This window comes from Rhinolophus ferrumequinum, chromosome 7 (assembly GCF_004115265.2).
Source record: "Rhinolophus ferrumequinum isolate MPI-CBG mRhiFer1 chromosome 7, mRhiFer1_v1.p, whole genome shotgun sequence".
NCBI lineage: Eukaryota > Metazoa > Chordata > Mammalia > Chiroptera > Rhinolophidae > Rhinolophus > Rhinolophus ferrumequinum.
Genome location: NC_046290.1, coordinates 88,208,487 through 88,227,078, shown reverse-complemented (window position 1 = coordinate 88,227,078; position 18,592 = coordinate 88,208,487). Strand labels below are relative to the sequence as shown.

The 18,592-nt window shown below is 38.5% G+C and overlaps 1 protein-coding gene across 1 annotated transcript in view; it reads right to left on the bottom strand.

Annotated features, from left to right (window-relative positions):
- CCDC192 (coiled-coil domain containing 192) overlaps window positions 1–17,990 on the bottom strand; it is a 182,770-nt gene extending 164,780 nt beyond the window's left edge. The window contains exons 1-2 of the mRNA XM_033110843.1: window positions 17,872–17,990; window positions 12,873–12,924 (exon numbers count right to left, since the gene is read on the bottom strand). Of these exons, the coding sequence (XP_032966734.1) occupies window positions 12,873–12,924; window positions 17,872–17,990 (171 nt within the window). The remainder of the gene's footprint in view (window positions 1–12,872; window positions 12,925–17,871) is intronic.
- Between the last annotated feature and the right edge of the window lie 602 nt (window positions 17,991–18,592).

Sequence of the window (18,592 nt, the reverse complement as noted above, 5' to 3'; positions counted from 1 at the left end):
TGAGAAATAAATGTCTGTTGTTTAAATCACCCAGTCTGTGGTGTTTTGTTAGGGCAGCCCCAGTTGACTAAGACACAACATGTGGTGCATTACCCTCTAGTTGCGTGTGTGACTATAAGATGCATAACATAAATTAAAAAAAAAAGAAAGAAAGAAAAAAGCATTGATTCATACTATACATGGTTTTATATGATTAAGTTATGCTCATTTTCAATTAATAACCTCATAGATATTATCTATATTTGAATGATGATATATGTCACTTTCCATAATTTTTAACTTTAAAAATTACCATCATTTTTAATGGCCACAATAAATTTTACTATGTGTATGAGATTTTCCCTACTATTGGAAAATCTTGTATTAAGCATGTTTATGCATCTTTGTGAACTTATTTTTTATTTTCTTGATACGAAAAAAGCAATCACTAGATTTTAAAGAGTATATATCTGATATAATTTACGATTACAACCTCACAAGTAACACTCCCAGCAACACTATATGAGAGTCATAGTTTTCTTACACATTTGCCTATAATGACATTTTCAATACTTTTTATAGCTGTCAAAATTAGAGGTAAATATCTCTTTGCCTTCTATTGAGTTTGGACATCTTATTGGATATTCATATGTCTTCTTTTATAAATTGTGATTTGTGTCCTTTGTCCATTTTCTATTTAAGGGCTGATCTTTTCCTCAATGATTTATATGAGACCTTAATATATTAAGGATATTATGTTGTAATAATGTTACAAATATTTTCTATTACTTGTTTTGAATATTTACAAAGCCTTCTTAAACAGGTTGGAAAAGTGGTAAATGGTAAGTTTTCTTAAAAAATTCTATAGAATTTTCAGGGACTAAGTTATCTTTTCATCTCTGTGCATTAATGCATAACTTTTTTGAGGAAAGAGTCAATGTTTTGAAGAGGCAAACTCTGACCCAAACTTGGAGTAATGCTCGATTTTTCTGAACTACAATAAGTACAGATAACATATCATATTGATTCAAATTATTAGATATATTCTGAAATAACTGGTTGACTCTGATACCTGATCTAACACAAACATCTCAGCTATTGACATGACGACCTGGGGTTATTCCCCAGCAGCAAATTTCAGTTTAAGATAAGATTGAGGGCAGCCAAAGGCCCCGCTTTATCCCTGACAGCCTGCATCCTTTGCTTCTCACTCCCACGTCATTCCCACTCTCTTCCAACTTCTCTCCAAGCATCTAAAGAGCGCCTCCCAAAGGGAGGCTTACTCCTTTGGGAAAGATTAGACTGAATACTTTTCCTAACCCTTTGGAGGATATTTTCTCTCAAGGAAATTTTGAAGTTTTGGAAAGTATTTTTCTTTATACCGTAGTAATTGAAGTGTGTTTTCAAAGTCAGACTGATTGATTAGATGGTCCTCAAAACACACTTCCCCCTTGCCTTATCTTCCCTCTGATCTAGACATTCAGGTTTCAGAAGATGAGAAAATTGTACGTGAAACTTGAGTTTATCCAGAATATTAATTCAGAGTAACCCTTGAATTCAACTAAATGTATATATGTACTTAAATATATATGTATTCTGCCCCCTTTTTACATCTCACAACTTCCTTCTATACATGCAAACTTCTCAACATTTTCACCCTCACAGAAAACAAAACAAAACAAAACAAGTGTCAGCACTACACAGCACAGATTAGCATGCTTTCCCCAAATAATGCCTGCTGTTTGGAATTTTTTTGCCATTTGAAGGAGCCAAATGGAGAAAAAATGCCATGGGTATTTGATGAAACAAATTTGCAGACACTCAAATGTTTCAGTTTATAGAGGTCCTTTGCATCACTGATGCCTCTTGGGGAAATTCTGAAAAACATCTTATCTGTAAACAATCTATTTCAGTGTCACATGTTTTCTAAATTTTGCCTCTTGACATTTAAAAAATATAAAGGAACACATTTGCATGTGAAAACAGGACCTTGTTTCTTATACATGTACTCTATCATAGAAGTTAAAAGCAAAATAAGTCATTTTGCCCAATTGCTTGCAAAGGATCATTTTCTAAAAGACACTTCCTAGTTCTTTGGCCAACCTCATTTTAAAGTGCTAAGATCTTTTTTATCGCCTCTGTTATCAAGTTAAATAGAGCTTTTATTAAATGAGAAATTCTGGAGCTACTGTTTTCCTTTATTTTGTGTCTATCTATGACACTTCCTTTCTCTCTCTCTCTCTCTCTCTATATATATATATATAAATATAAATATATATATAAGTATATATATATTTATATATACATAATAAATATATATATATTTATATATAATATTATATATATTATATATTATATATATTATATATTTATATATATTAATTTATATATATATATTAATATATAAATATATATATTAATATATATATATTTATACTGCTGTAATTTTGTCCACCAAAATATTTCAGAAAAGTTTCCTAGGCACATGATAGGATGTCATTTCCCCAACCCTTAAAGTTGTTTTTGGCATATGACTTCTTTGAAACACAGCAGAAGTGTGTGTTATTTCCAGGTGCCGCACTGGGTATATGCAGTTTGATCCTCCTTTCATTGTTGCCTGCCTGGATTGCAGACGTGCATTCCCAGGTGACGCTTCCATCCAGAGAGTCCCTTAGTAACTATGATGAATAGAATCTGCCTTCCACCTTGGATGGATATTGTGAAGAAAAAATAAATTTTTCAGATAAATAAAATACTAAGATAAGCCATTAGCCAATTGCAACTAATAACATTCAAAAATTTGAATGATAATCAAATTAAATTGAAATTAATTGAGGTTTTGATCTTTCTTGATGATAGCCAAAGGAAAAAGTATATTTCTCACCAATTACAATGATGCCATCACTACCACCTTTCTATGCACTGCTTGACCTGAAATCTTTGTTGAAGTTGTTTCTGTATAGAATATAGGCTACGTGATTTAAATTAGGTGAATTTTGAAGGGTGGGGACTGGGGCAGGAGAGCATGATATGGATCAGTCCTTATTTATTGCAAGATCTCAACATGAAATTAGCTATATAAGAGGTTGAACAGTGGGTAGAAACTCCAACATTTTGTCTCCCCACATCTAGAGAGATAACGTGACTCACTCAGATCAATGTTAGATACTGTCTAGAGAACTAGCAGATGACTCTAGAAGATTCGATTTCCATACTATTTGTGTTGTTTGTGGGAAAAAGCCAATTATTTTAGATTGAATAAATGAACATTACCATGCTTTATTTTTTATTTATATATGTATTTTTTTATTAAAGTTTATTGGCGTGACAATTGTTAATCTCTTTACATAGATTTGGGGTGTACAATTCTGTAATTCATCATCTATATACATCACATTGTGTGTTCACTACTAGTCAATTCTCTTTCCATCACCATATATTTAATCTCCTTACCCTTATCTACCACCTCCCAACCCCCTTACCCTCTGGTAACCACTAAACTATTATCTGTGTCTATGAGTTTTTGTTTCTTCATTTGTTTGTCTTGTTCTTTTGTTGTTTTCGGTTTGATATACCTCATATCAGTGAAATCATAGGGTTCTTGACTTTGTCTGACTTATTTCGCTTAGCATAATAATCTCAAGATCCATCCATGTTGTCAAAAATGGTACTATTTCATCTTTTCTTACCGCCGAATAGTATTCCATTGTGTATATATACCACAACTTCTTTATCCATTCATCTATCGAAGGAACTTTGGTTGTTTCCATGTCTTGGCCACTGTAAATAAAGCTGAAATGAACATTGGAGCACATATATCTTTACAGATAAATGTTTTCAGGTTTTTTTGGTAGATACCCAGGAGAAGGATTGCTGGATCATATGGTAATTCTATTCTTAATTTTTTGAGGAACCTCCACACTGTCTTCCATAGCGGCTGCACCAATCTGCATTCCCACCAACAGTTTATGAGGGTTCCTTTTCCTCCACAGCCTCTCCAACACTTGTTATTATTTGTTTTGTTGATGACACCATGCTTCATTAAGTGAAATAATTTATTTCCTTAAAGCTTGCAAAAATATTCATTAAATCTCTTATATTAAGAAAGATTTTTCTGAAATGCTATCAAAGTTATAATGACAATTTCTATTTATATCTTTTGTCTTCCCTTCAAGTGACAGCACAATGGCTGTTTTTCATTTGTTATGAATTTCTACTCACAAAACCTCATTCATTAGGTTAGACCTATTCTGATTTTGTAATTCTATTAAGTTAGGGTCGCTGGGAAATAGACTCTGAGAGATTTGGCTGAAGAAGTGCTTACTGGAGATCCTTTTGCGAGTAATACTTATAAAGTAAGGAGAGAAGCAGAAATGCAACAACAGGCTCAGCCAATTTCATGGGGAGTTCTGGAGCTGGGCTGGCCCTTCAGAATTGTCCTTGCTCAAAGGGAAGGTCTTGTAGCTCTGTGTCAACAAGTCATTTCATGCAGGTTGATCCTATGCAGAGGGATGACTTTGGGACAATGGAGTTCCTTCAGCTAAGGGAAAATTCCTGGAGAGAGACTCAGCTGCGAGTCATCATAAGCAAAATTAACTCAAAATAAATAATAGATCTAAATAGAAAACCTAAAGCTATAAAATTTCTAGAAGAAAATATTTGTGACCTTGGGCTAAGATATCTTAGATGAGATACCAAAATCATAATCCACGAAAGTACAAATTGATAAATTAGTCTTCATCAAAATTAATAACTTCTGCTCTTCTAACGACACTGTAAACAGAATGAAAATACTATCCACCGACTGGAGAAAATACTTATAAAACACGTATCTGAAAATTTACTTGTATCTAGAATATATAAAGAACTCTCAAAACCCAATAAGAAGAAACAAAAAACACAGCTTAAAAATGGACAAAGGATTTCAATAGATAATGCACCAATTAAGATTTAAGGATGTCAAATAAACACATGGAGAGGTATTCAGCACCATTAATTATTGAGAAAATTCAAATTAAAACCAAAATGAGATACTACTATACCTATTAGAATGGCTAAAATTTGAAAGGCTGACCTTACCAGGATTGGAGAGAATGTGGATAAACTAAAACTTGCGTGTACTGCTGATGATACCACAACTTTGGAATTTTGATAGTTTTTAAGAAAGTTAAATATTTACCTAACACATGATTCAAATATTTCACTCGTAGGTATTTACCCAAGGGAAAAGAAGCATACATGCATACAAAGACTTGTACATGAATGTTTACAGCAACTTAATTTGTAAGAGTCAAAAACTGGAAATAATCTAAATGTCAGTCAACAAATGAAGGGATAAACCAACTGCATTCGGTACAACGAGATACTATTCAGCAATAAAAATGAATTATGGATATACGCTGAAACATGGATGAATCTCAAAATAATTTTGCTGAGTGAAAGCCAGTAAAAGCGGTACATAATGTATGACTGTTTATGTAAAGCTCAAGGAAATGCAATAATATGTAGAGACATGAAGCAGATCAGTGCTTCCTTGGAAATGGCATATAGGCAACTGGGGAGCAGTGGGTGAGAGGGGTTACAAAGGAGCATGAGAAACTTCTGGGCGTGATGGATAGTTTCATTATCTTGACTATGGTAATGGTTTCACACGTGTATACACATGTCAAAACTCATCAACTTATACACTTGAAATTGTCAAATATACTTCACTAAAGGAGAGAAAAAGAGTGGAGGAGGAGGAGAAGGAAGGGAGAGAGGGAGGGAGGAAGGAAAGACAAAGAAAGAAGGAAGGAAGGAAAGAAAGAAAAGGAAGGAAGGAAGGAAGAAAGGGAGGGAGGGAGAGAGAGAGAGAGAAAGAGAGAGAAAAAGGGAGGGAGGGAGGGAGAGAGAGAGGGAGGAAGGAAGGAAGAAAGGAAGGAAGGAAGGAAGGAAGGAAAGAAGAAAAAGCCAAAACAAAAGTTTTGAGATATTTGTCACCTATTAGAGTGGCAAAAAAAATAAATAAATAAATAATAATAATAAATAACCTATTTCCTAGAACAGCAGCAAATCTTTATATTTAAATATATATAGAAATACAGTTCCATGTTGATCTCATTTTAAGAACAAAGAGGAATGTCTCCTGAAAATCATTTGAAATGTTCATTGAAAGCACAAGCGATGTAGGAACTGATTCACTAATGATTTGAAAGTTTGCTCATCAGGAGGAGGAATCTTCTAAGTTTAGAAATATCAGAAATGTTACCAAATATATGTTTCCTGCAAAAATAATACTGTATTATACCAAGTACTAAAAGAAGAACAGAATTTATACAAGTTGACCCAACTTAAGGCATTGCTTGCCTTCCCCAGTTTATCAAGTGTAAATCTTTTAACTACTTCAAGGTTGTTTTGTAAAGCTGACTTCCTATATAGTGTGCTATGAATTTGACTTACAAATTAAAAATTTAAAAAGTGCTTTCATCTCTTTGGCACTATAAATAATGATCCTTTTTTTTTTTTTTTTTAAGATTTATTGGGGAAGGGGAACAGGACTTTATTGAGGAACAGTGTGTACTTCCAGGCCTGTTTTCCAAGTCAAGTTGTTGTCCTTTCAGTCTTAATTGTGGAGGGTGTCATTCAGCTTCAAGTTGTTGTCCTTTCAGTTTTAGTTGTGGAGGGCGCAGCTCAGCTCCAGGTCCAGTTGCCGTTTCTAGTTGCAGGGGGCGCAGCCCACCATCCCTTGAGGGAGTCGAGGGATCGAACTGGCAACCTTGTGGTTGAGAGCCTGTGCTCCAACCAACTGAGCCATCCGGGAGGCAGCTCGGCTCAAGGTGCCGTGTTCAATCTTAGTTGCAGGGGGTGCTGCCCACCATCCCTTGCGGGACTTGAGGAATTGAACTGGCAACCTTGTGGTTGAGAACCCACTGGCCCATGTGGGAAACGAACCGGCAGCCTTCGGAGTTAGGAGCATGGAGCTCTAACCGCCTGAGCCACCGGGCCAGCCCCTAAATAATGATTCTTTAATGAAGTCATCACTAAATTACAACTTGAAAACTACATGGCTTAATGAGGTTTTATAATAAGCTTAGTTTTGCATAACGAGTGAAGTACCTTAGCATTAATGAATTCCTACCCACATTCTCACTTTTGTATATGCCGGTCCATGTAACCAATGGCATCATATGTTTTCCATTGTTTATTTCTATGTGTCACAGTTCTCAGGAATAGTTCAGGCGGTGAAATCCTGAGCCAGGTATCCGGTGGAGGCCAAGCCTCCTTGCAATAGAATTTTTATTTCCTAAACAGTTTCAGATTAGATTATTTATATGCACTAGCTGTTCTCTGTCAGAGGATGTTAAATGGAGCAAAGGCAACAGTTCAAATAACATTGTAATCCTCCAAGAGTCCCAAAGGAGTAAGGTCCAGAGAAATAGGGACAATCTGGCACCTGAGAAGAGGCTATAAATAAACTGTCTCTCACTGGATTATCCCACAGTGTTCCTACTATGTAGTGAACACATTTTCATTGATTACTCAGCAGCAGAACTCACCCTCATCCTCCCTGAATCTCAATTTCTTACGTGTTAATAATAATTAGGAGAAAAGTATCAGTATAATAGTGATGATTCTGGAAACCACCCCTATCTGTTGCTCTAGGGATTCAGACCCACGGCATCTGTCAATTACCTAGTGCTATGCATGGAGCCCAGTCCATTTGTTCTACTTCAAATGATGCTATTGAGTGCCGTTTTAGTATCAGAAACTTTGTCCCCAGGACACAGAGATGAATAAAGGCCAGGCCTCATAAGAATGCACAGTGTACCAGGAGAGTCCAAAAGTTAAAAAAAGTATTCAGAAACCAGTGTGGCCAAGGAAAATAGGGAACTGCCTTCTCCAGGTTGTGATGCCACAAAGGTAGAGTGTGCTCCATTTCGCCTCCGTGGTCAAGACTTCTTCACAGAATTAAACAATGTGGGGACAGAGCCCCAGAGAGCAGTTTCCAGGCTCTCGGCCTCACGTGGAGGGGTGCTGGCTCAGGTAGTAGATGGCCGTCAGCTGTAACCATTGAACCATTGGCCACTAAAATAACTGCCGCAGCTACATGGGAGGGAGTCGAGGAGAGTCGAGTGGGTCTGTTGGCAGAAAAGCGGACAGCAGGTCGCACGTCGTGTGAATCCAGCCTCCAGTGAGACTATAATGGTATGACTCCCCTACCTATGGCTCCGTGGGTGTTCCTTTTTGGCCTCACCATATCCTGTGTTCTTGTGTGGGGAGCAGGAGCTGAGACCCCGCATGACACCCCGCACGACAAACAGATTTCACCCTTCATCTTGATCTTTTCTGCCCAAGCTAACTACAGCCACTTAAAAGGGGCATCTGAGATCCACCTGCAATTTGGTTCCTCATGGTACAGAGCAGAATAGGTTCTGCTGAATGATGGTTCTGTGAGTTCCAAGATTTGAAGGGGATTGTGTGGGAAGGAGACAGCACTAATTGTGGTTATCCTCTGGCCTTGAGATCTCTAACCCTCGCCTCCTCCAGCTAACTGTATTCTTTTAGAAATGTAAAACTACAGTAACTAAAGCAGAACCAGTTTACTTCAAGCCCCAGGGCTCCCAAATCTGTTAAATGTAAATGGAAAGGAGTTAGATTCTAAACTCCAGGAAGCTAATTGGGAGCCGGAGGCAGAACTCCTCAAGGTGGTAATTGGCACCTGCTCTTTTTCAGTGAGAGGGTTCCCTCTAGGGTGATAACTGATTAGCATTATTAGAGGAAAACGCTGTAAACACAGGCTGGTGAGCGGTGGTCTTCCATTTCCAGGTCTCCACTTTAACAGCTAACCCAAGGGTTCTAACCAAATAGAGATAAAATGTTTTCATATATAACACCAGTGAAGGATACCCTTTCTTTGAGCAACAGAATCATAAATAGTTCTACTCTATAAAATAAAAGCTCACTATTAGGTTTTCTTTTGCTAATTGAAAAATAAAAGCAATCTAAGCTTAAACTAACACTGGAGTTAGAGAACACATTTTTAATTACCGTCATGTTCTGCTAATCTAAATTGACTCATTTCTCCTCCAAAAACTGTCCTCCTGAAAATTACTATGGATTTGAGAGAGGTGGCCAATCTGTCTGGGGCCAGATTAAATGAACTATACTTAGAAAAGAGGCGTTAATCTTTTGTGCACAAAAATAATTGTGCAGAAGTGAAGTTTTGGATGGGTATGCACCTCGCTAGACCAGTTATTCTGAGCTGGTGGTGCTGGGATGGGATGGGAACGGTAGAGGAGAACTGCTGAACCCGGAAAAAAACAGGATTCAAAGAGCAAGTTTTCCTGGGCCCTCAGGGGAGCCCGCTGGAATGCTCTAGATTTCCAATAACTATACTCCTGTACACTTGTGAGCTTGTCGGTACTTTACAAACAATTTTCACATCCCAAACATCTTATTGGAAATACAGGCCTAACTCATTTTATGGTACTTGGCTTTCTCGCACTTTGCAGATATCATGCATGTTTTACCAATTGAAGATTTGTGGCAACCCTGTGTTGAGCATTCTATCTGGTGCCATTTTTCTAACAGCCTCCATTCACTCTGTGTTGCACTGTGGTAATCCTCACAATATTGCAATCTTTTCCATTATTTTTTATGGTGATCTGTGTGAATAGTGATCTTTGATGTTACTACTGTAATGGTTTTAAGGCCATGAACAACGTCCTTTTAAGATGGCAAACTTCATAAATGTTGTGGGTGTTCTGACTGCTCCACCTACCAGCTGTTCCCTCGTCTCTCCATGCCCTCTGCACTCCCTATTCCCTGAGACACAACAATATAAAAATTAGGCCAATTAATAACCCTGCAATGGCTAAGTGTTTTAGCGAAAGCAAGTCACATGTCTCTCACTTTAAATCCAAAGCTAGAAATGATGAACTCAAGTGAGGAGGGCATGTCAAAAGCTGCACTAGGGCAAAAGTGAGGCCTCTTGCACCAAACAGTTAGCCGACTTGTGAATGCAAAAGAAAAGTTCTTGAGGGAATTGAAAAAGGCTACTCCAGTGATCACACAAATCATAAAACAGTGAAACAGTCTTATTGCTGATTTGAAGAACGTTTTCATGATCTGGATAGAAGAGCAAACCAGCCAGAACATTCTCTTAAGTCAAAGCCTAATCCAGAGCAAGGCCCTAACTGTCATCAATTCAATGGAGGCTGAGAGAGATGAGAAAGCTGCAGAAGACAAGTTTGAAGCTAGCAGAGGTTGGTTCATGAGGTTTAAGGAAAGAAGCCGTCTCCATAACATAAATGTGGGAGGGGAAGCAGCAACTGCTGATATAAAAACTGCAATAAATTATCCGGCTGTAGCTAAGGTAATTAATGAAGGTCACTGCACTAAACAACAGACTTTCACTGAAGATGAAACAGCCTTATATTGGAAGAAGATGCCACCTAGGACAGCCGTAGTTACGTAGAGAGGAGTCAGTGCCTGCCTTCAAAGCTTCAAAGAACAGGCTGGCTCTCTTGTTGAAGGGTAATGCAGCGTAATGGTGACCCTAAGTTGAAGCCCGTGCTCATTTGCCATTCCCAAACTCCCAGGGCCCTTAAGAATTATGTTAAATCTGCTCTGCCTGTGCCCTATAAAGGGAACAACAAAGCCTGCGTGACAGCACATCTGTTTACAACATGGTTTACTGAATATTTTAAGCCTACTTATGAGACCTACTGCTCAGAAAAAAAAGATCCCTTTCAAAATATTACTGACTGCTCATTGACAATGCACCTGGTCACCCAAGAGCTCTGATGGAGATGTATAATGATAAATGTTGTTTTCACGCCTGCTAACACAACATCCATTCTGCAGCCCGTGAATCAAGGAGCAATTTCCACTTTTAAGTCTTATCATTTAAGAAATCCATTTTGTAAGGCGATAGCTGTCACAGATAGCGATTCCTCTGATGGATCTGGGCAGAGTCAATTCAAAACCTCCCAGAAAGAAGTCACTATTCGAGATGCCACTAAGAACATTCGCGATTCATGGTAAGAGGTCAAAATATCAACATTAACAAGCGTTTAGAAGGAAGTTGAGTCCTACAGTCATGGATGACTTTGAGGGGTTCAAGACTTCAGTGCAGGAAGTGACTGCAGAAGTGGTAGAAATAGCAGGAGAAGTGGAAGTAGAGGCTGACGATGTGACTGAATTGCTGCAATTTCATCGTGAAACTTCAATGGATGAGAATTTGCTTCTTTACGGATGAGCCAAGAAAGTGGTTTCTGGAGGTGAATGAAGATTGTGGAAATGACAACAAGGGTTTAGAATATTCCGTACATGTAGTTGATAAAGCAGCAGGAGGCTATGAAAGTATTGACTCCAATTATGAAAAAAGTTCTACTGTGGGTCAAATGCTATCAAACAGCACTGCATGCTACAGAGAAATCCTTCTGAAAGGAAGAGTCGGTCGATGTGGCCCACTTCATTGCCGTCTTATGTTAGGAAAGTGCCACAGCCACGCATCCGTCAGCAACCACCGCCCGATCAGTCAGCAGCCGTCAACATCAAGGCAAAACCCTCCACCAGCAAAAAGATTACAACTTGCTGGAAGCTCAGATGACAGCGTTATTTTAGCAATGAAGTATTTTTAAATTAAGGTATACTAAGTATCTTATTTTTATTAGAATAGTGCTATTACACACTTAATAAACTCCAGTATAGTGGAAACATAATTTTTATATGCAGTGGAAAACCAAAAAATCATGTGACTCACTTTATTGCAACATTTGCTTTATCGTGGTGATCTGGAACCAAAACTGCAGCATCTCTGAAGAAGGCCTATAGATTATTAAATTCCCCAATCCTCATTCTAAGGATGAAAAATAAGGCTCAGGGACTTTAACTAGCTTTGCTATCATCACACAGCTTGGAGGTGGCACGTTTGGGCCTAATTCCTAGTTCTGTGATCACTCTTATACTTCCTGCCTTTTCATTAGAGCTGAAAGGACTGTGTCAGAAATGCCTACCTACGGGTGGAATCGAGGAGATCCTAACTAAAACTGAATCCAGGGTATACAGAAACCTCAGTTTTTCTTTTTTAAGGGAAATTTCCAAACTTCCATAAAAGTGGAGAACTAGTACGATAAGCCCTCATGTAGCAATCACCCAGCTTCAACACTTACCAATAATACACAGAGGGATTAGATGAGGCTCAGGTAGAAAACCCAGCCATCCCAGGGCCATGAAAGAAGTTCTAATGTAGATAAAATGCTACCAAACAGCATCACATGCTGTAGAGAAATTGGTCATGAAAAGAAGAGTCCATCAAACTGGCAAACTTCATTGTTGTCTTATTTTAAGAAATTGCTACAGTCACCCCAACCTTCAGCAACCACCCGCCTAATCCGCAGAGCTCATGGAAGAGAGAAAACTTCAAGGGTCAGAGCTAGGTGTCATCAGCTGACTTCAAAGAACATGCACTGGAAATACCTGGAATGGACTGTGATTTAAACTCAAGTCTGAATAAACGAACTAATGTGATTTACCCAATCTGTATCACGTCTGAATTCCAGGATTCCCTCATATGCAAGAAAATACTCTGAAGTAACCCACAGTGTTTATGATATAGTAGGGTCACAAAGAGCAATGTGGGACTTACGACAAGTGAAAATGGGAAAGGCCACACCACAGCATACCAAATTTCCCTGCTGCTCTATAGCATCTCTTAGTTGGCACGCTGCCCGTTTTATGTCAGTTCTACTTGAGAAAGAACATTCTATGTTTTATGTTTTAAAAATCTTTACTTAGTAAAACGTGAAAATAAAACATATTAGGAAAATTGCAACATTAATTAAAGTTACAATTTCATTAACTACAATGTTTTTTTCCAAAAAATAATTCAGACAAGCCTTATTTCTTACCGATATTTTGTTTCTTTGTTGTATATCTGACTCTGAACTTCCAGACGTGATGCTGAAATAAAGTAAGAGTTTAAATTCCAACATTTCAGAAGTTTGCACACTTGCACACACACACACACACACACACACACACACACACACACACACAACCCCACATCAAATAGATCTTTAGACTGTAATGTTGAAGATAAATTTCCCAGAGTATTTCCTCCAAATGTCAATTTCTGAACATTTCCAAAGGAAATCAAAAATGTGGAATGTAAACTTTACTCAAAGAAGATAAAATAGCCTTTAAAGATTCTCTTGAGAATAAGCAGTCCACACAGTACAATCTGTTCTGAAAACCTATAAAATCTCTTACTTCCACTAAAAAAAAAAAAAAAAGGGGGGGGGGATGGAGGAAAACGTATCATCCTATCACATAGAAGACTTAGGGAATTCTTTGTCTCCTACTCTGTTTCTTAATCTCTCTCTCTCTCTCTCTCTCTCTCTCTCTCTCTCTCTCTCTCTCTCTCTCTCCTTACCTCCCTCTCCCTCTTTCTCTCACCCTCTCTCCTGGATCATTTCTACAAACATGCTATTATTTATTGCATCTTGATCCCTTTTAATGCTTTAGTTTCTGCTTGATTACTCCAACACCCTTTATAGCAAAACTTAATGTTCACTGTCTTGAATTCCTTTCTTCCTACTTTTTGTTAAAGCCACTCCATTCAGACTGTCACAAGTACCACTCCACAGAAACTTCATTTATTGAATTCACCAATGATCTCCACATTACTGTATCCAGTGGTCATTTGTCACAACCCATCTTACTTGAGAGCCTTTGCCATGTTTCATCACTCCCTCTGTGAAACATTTTCTTCACTTGGCTGCAGGACACCCTAAACTCCCAGGTTTCTTTCCTGTGCCACTTGCTGTTCCTTCTCAGTTTCCTTTGATGGTCTTTTCTCGTCCCTCTGGGCTTCCTCTCTTCTCCAATCACATTCACTCCATTGGTGATCTCGCTCAACCTCACGGCTTTAAATATCACTAATATACTGATCACTCCCAAATATATATCTCCCGTCCAGACTTCTTCCTTGAACTCCAGATTCACGCATTCAGTTGCCTTCTTGCCATCCAATATCTTATTTTTAAGATAAGAATAGATATCTTCATTTCAGCATTTCCAAAACCTAACTCCCAATTCCTACCCCCAAATCTGCTCTACTTACTGTCTTCTCTATATCAGCTGATGACATCATTGCTCAGGCTAAAACCTTGACTCCTCTTTTTGCCTTAGAACCCATATTTAATCCAACAGGAAGTGCTTGGCTCTACCATCAAAATACATCCAGTATATGACCACTTTTACCACCTTCGTTGTTAATATCCTGGTTCGAGCCTCAAGCTACCATTAGCTCTTGCGTGGATTAACCCCTTAAACGGGCTCTCTCTGCTTCTACCATTGCCACCTACATTCTATTTTCAATACATTAACCATAAGAAAAATCATTTCACTACTCTGCTCAAAACCCTCCAATAAGGGATCTCATGTCACTGAGAATAACATTTAAAGCCCATAGCATGTAAAGGCCCACAAGGTCCTACAGATGTCTCTGCCCTTCCCCCTCCCCGTCCACTGTAGGACTCCATTCCACTCCTGCCGGGCCCTCCCCCACACATCCATCTTTACCTCTCTGAATTCATGTAGTATTCTTCTCAGTCCCTCCCCTCCAACTCACACTGGCCTCCTTACTCTTCTTCCACCACTTCATATAGACTCTCATCTCAAGTTCCTCTGCCAGGAATACTTTCTCCATACCGGTCCACTTGGCTCTTGCCCACTTCCCTCTTGTCTTTGCCCAAATATCACTTTTTCAGAGAGGCCTACTGTATGTACCTCGTTTAATATTGAACTCCCCACTCTGCTATCCATTCTCATCACCCTGCTTATTTTTCTCTGCAGTACACACAACCTGCTAACATGCTACATAATTTGCTTGTTTTTGTATTTATTGTGTCTCCTCCAGACAGAAAATGTAAACTCCTTGAAGATAGCGGATTTTTTTCTGTCGTTATTTTTGTTGTTCTATCCTTAGCATCTTGAAGAGGGCAAGGATGGTCAGTAAATATTTATTGAATGAATGAATGAATGCATAAGCGAGTGATTTAATAAACCTCACATCTTACCAGTTCTCATTCTACTATTGCCAACCAGTAAGTCCTTACTTTAAAATCCAGGATTACTGTTATTATTTTCTATCCTGCTTTCTCCCTAACAAATGTATTATTTTATTTCCATATTTCTGTGCATGTCTCTCACTTTCCAAAAAATTTAAAATTTGTTTTAAAATGTTCACAAAGTAATCAGTGATTATTGAACAAAATTAATGAAATTCCTACTTAGTGTTCTGAGAGTTGTCATTGCTTTTCTTGCATCATACCTAACTCAAGAAAACCCAGTATTTTGGTGGTTTCTTTTATGCTTGACAGTACCTCTTTATCATGAAATGGAAAACAATCTTTTGGGTATCACAGTTGCTGGGCAAAACAACAAAGGGAAGGACCTAATAGGCTGGCTCTTTTACCTTCTAATTAATTGTGTCTTCTTGCAGTGCATCTCACAAACTGATACCTTCACCATCCTACTACCCAGTAGTTTCAGAGTATGTTTGTCCTTTGCTTAGGAGGCTTCGTCTGACTAGAATGCTCATGCTCCTTTCTCTGCTCATTAAAACCTTACCCATTCTTTACACCATGACTCAGAGGCTGACTCTTTGATCCTACCAGTCAGAAGGATTTTTTGCCTCTATAGTTTGTGTCTGTCTGTCTTTTACAATAACATTTCATGATGTATATACTTATTTGTCTACCTATGTCTTTGCATTTCTCAGTGACACACTCACAGGACTTTGAGGAATATGCCTTATTTTTTATTCACCCAATGACACACCATAAAAGAAATGAACATTCTGTCATGAATGAAGTCAAACAAAACAAAACATTGTGAGTACAACACCTTTATGTGCCTATTCACATGTGCCACAAATACACAAGTGAAAGTACTATTTGAAAACACCTTCTTTTAATAGTGCCTAAAACAGAACTACTGATTTAAAAGTGAGAGACCTTTGGCTGCCTGACGATATAATATTTAAAGGTCATGAATCATGGTCTCAGAGTAGCCATAGTAACTCAGCACACACAGTACAAGTCATGTTGTACTGTAATTAATTTAAAAAATGCTTTAGAAAGCCTATTATTCTTGAGAGAAAACAAATTAGAATTAACAAATGTATTTAAGAAGCTTGTTTTTATTGCAGTGCTTTCTGCAGGGCTTATAGGAAAGCTGAAAAAATTCTTTGAATTTCTATTGGCAGGAAGTAATAATATGACATATAAGCCTGACAGTCATTTTTTTTTTCCCTCAGTACTTGACAGGAATATAAACCTTTCCTTCCTTTAAGTGAACTATCTTTATCTGTTCTCCAAACTTTTTACCCTATGCTTTTAAGGCTGGATTAGAGAGGTAATGAGTCATCAATGAGTCCATGTGAACAAACGATTTTCATAAAATTGCATTGGGAATACAGCTATTGAGCACCCAAGTCTTATAAGGAAGAATTTCCTGAGAAAATGCTTTTTTTTTTTTTTTTTTTTTTTTTTATTCTCTAGGTTAATTGCATCCAGGGCCTAACCTTCCCTTCTTAGGACAAAGTAGGTGCAAGTTCCCCCTTGGTTTATATAAACTATCGAGAAGGTCTGTCTCAAGGACATGAGAAGAGAGGGAGAAGGCAATGAAAAGTAGGGCAGGCAAACAGACAATGGAGCAGTTTATTCCTGCTTAGAAGTGAAGGAGCTGTACTGAACCCACCGAAAGGTTAACCAAGGTAGTGTGGTCCTTCCCTGTCTCCTGTCTCAAAGCTCTGCTCTCTCCTTGCACAGAGCATTCGACTCCATATCCCAGGGGAACAAAAACACCAATGATAATTTTCAGTGAGAGCAGTCCCACTTTCCACTTGGCTTCCCTGCTGGTTGTACACTGGGCTATTCATTTCAAAGTTGTTAATCACAGGGCATTTTTCTTCCATTCGGTAACATTATGTTCACTTCTGAATTGTCAGCACACTGACATATTATCTCCGTAGGTGCTGTATTCATGGAAATTAAAAGAATATGAGTGTTTGCTAAATTTTGTTTTCTTTAACAGACAAAAAATTGCCTCCCTTCTAAAGACTGCTAATCTTTTGGGGGGATTTGCGAATTTCCCACATCATCCATGGACCACAGACCCAAGGTTAAAAGTAAATAAAAACAAGGCCCACACATTTCATGTAATGAAAACCACATTTTAAAGCTTAATAAAGCAGAACTGTGGTTACAAGTGGACATATCACAAAGGATACCGCCCTCCAGGATCCAGCTCTCATTCAAGGTTTGTAAGACAATTCTAAATGGAAGGAAGGTATTTCCTCACTTGAAGGGGAAATGAATGTTGTGCCAACATGCAAATTTTCCAGTGATTAACCATAGATCAATTGTAGAGGTGAGCTGTGCTCTGTATTTGTAGCCAGAGTTGGCTTGGGTTTTCATTGGGGGAGACTTAGAATGACCTAGCTTCTTTTGTGTCCATCTCCACAAGGAAACAAGTGAAGGTGATATTTCATTAAGGTGGTTCTAAAATAGGGCTGGCTCGGCCCCCCACCCCCACCCCTGCCCTTCCCACACCAGTAAAATAGTTGGGGTGAATGTATGATTTTGAGAAAAGCAAGTGAAGGACAGTTTATTCAGTCAACAAATATTTGTGGACCACCTACTGTATGCTTAGGTCCTGCCCTATGATCTGGGATGACAGCAGCATTCAAAGGAAGGGGTCCTTTTCCAGGAAGGGATGAAAAGTCTGTCTGATATTTTCCCCAGAGTTTACAGAAAGGTTTTCTTTGAAGCACTGAGCAAAGGCTACTTTATTTAGAAATTCCCATGAATTCTCTTGGGACAGGAGGAGCTGGGGACTCACCTGCTTCTCTCTGGAGTTTCAGACTCGGAGGCCACAGATTTCTTGCTATAACATTCTCCCATCTCAAGGCAGGCCCGCTGAGGTACCCTGTCCATGGGGCAGACATCAACTATTCCCATTCTTTAGAGTTTTAGAATCCCTGTTGCTGCTCTGCGGTCCCCTGTTGCTAGGTAACCACAATGGTCATGGAAAAGATAGTTTACTTCCCAAAGTAAAAAAAAAAGAACCCAATTAAAAAGCCATAGTAACCCCTCAAAACATCTCACAAATCAGATGCAGGCATGAGTATACATGAAGAATCACCACATATTCATTATTTCTGGAAAACACATTCAAAGTGGGCCAGAAGCAGCAGTTTTTTGTTCGAACCATAGCATGGTTACATCCAGAACCAGTGCTAAGGAAACAGTCACATGGCTTGTCTGAGAGGGGTGCATCCATGGAAATAGATCAGTTCACAGGCGAAGCAGTGGTTTTTGCCACAGACCCGCAATTGTGGTGATCTTTTCCTGGGGCCCACAGGTCCCAGACAGAAGACCCCACCTGGCCATGTCCTAATTTAGGTTTATTTCCTGACACAGGATTGCAGAAGTGATAATTGTGCCTAGTTAGCTGGTGTTCTGCTCACTGTCACAACTCATCTGTACCCTCTGCTTCTTCCCTGTGGTTTGTCCAAAGACAACAGCCACTATCTCCAAGCATTTTGCTACATCGCTCTCTG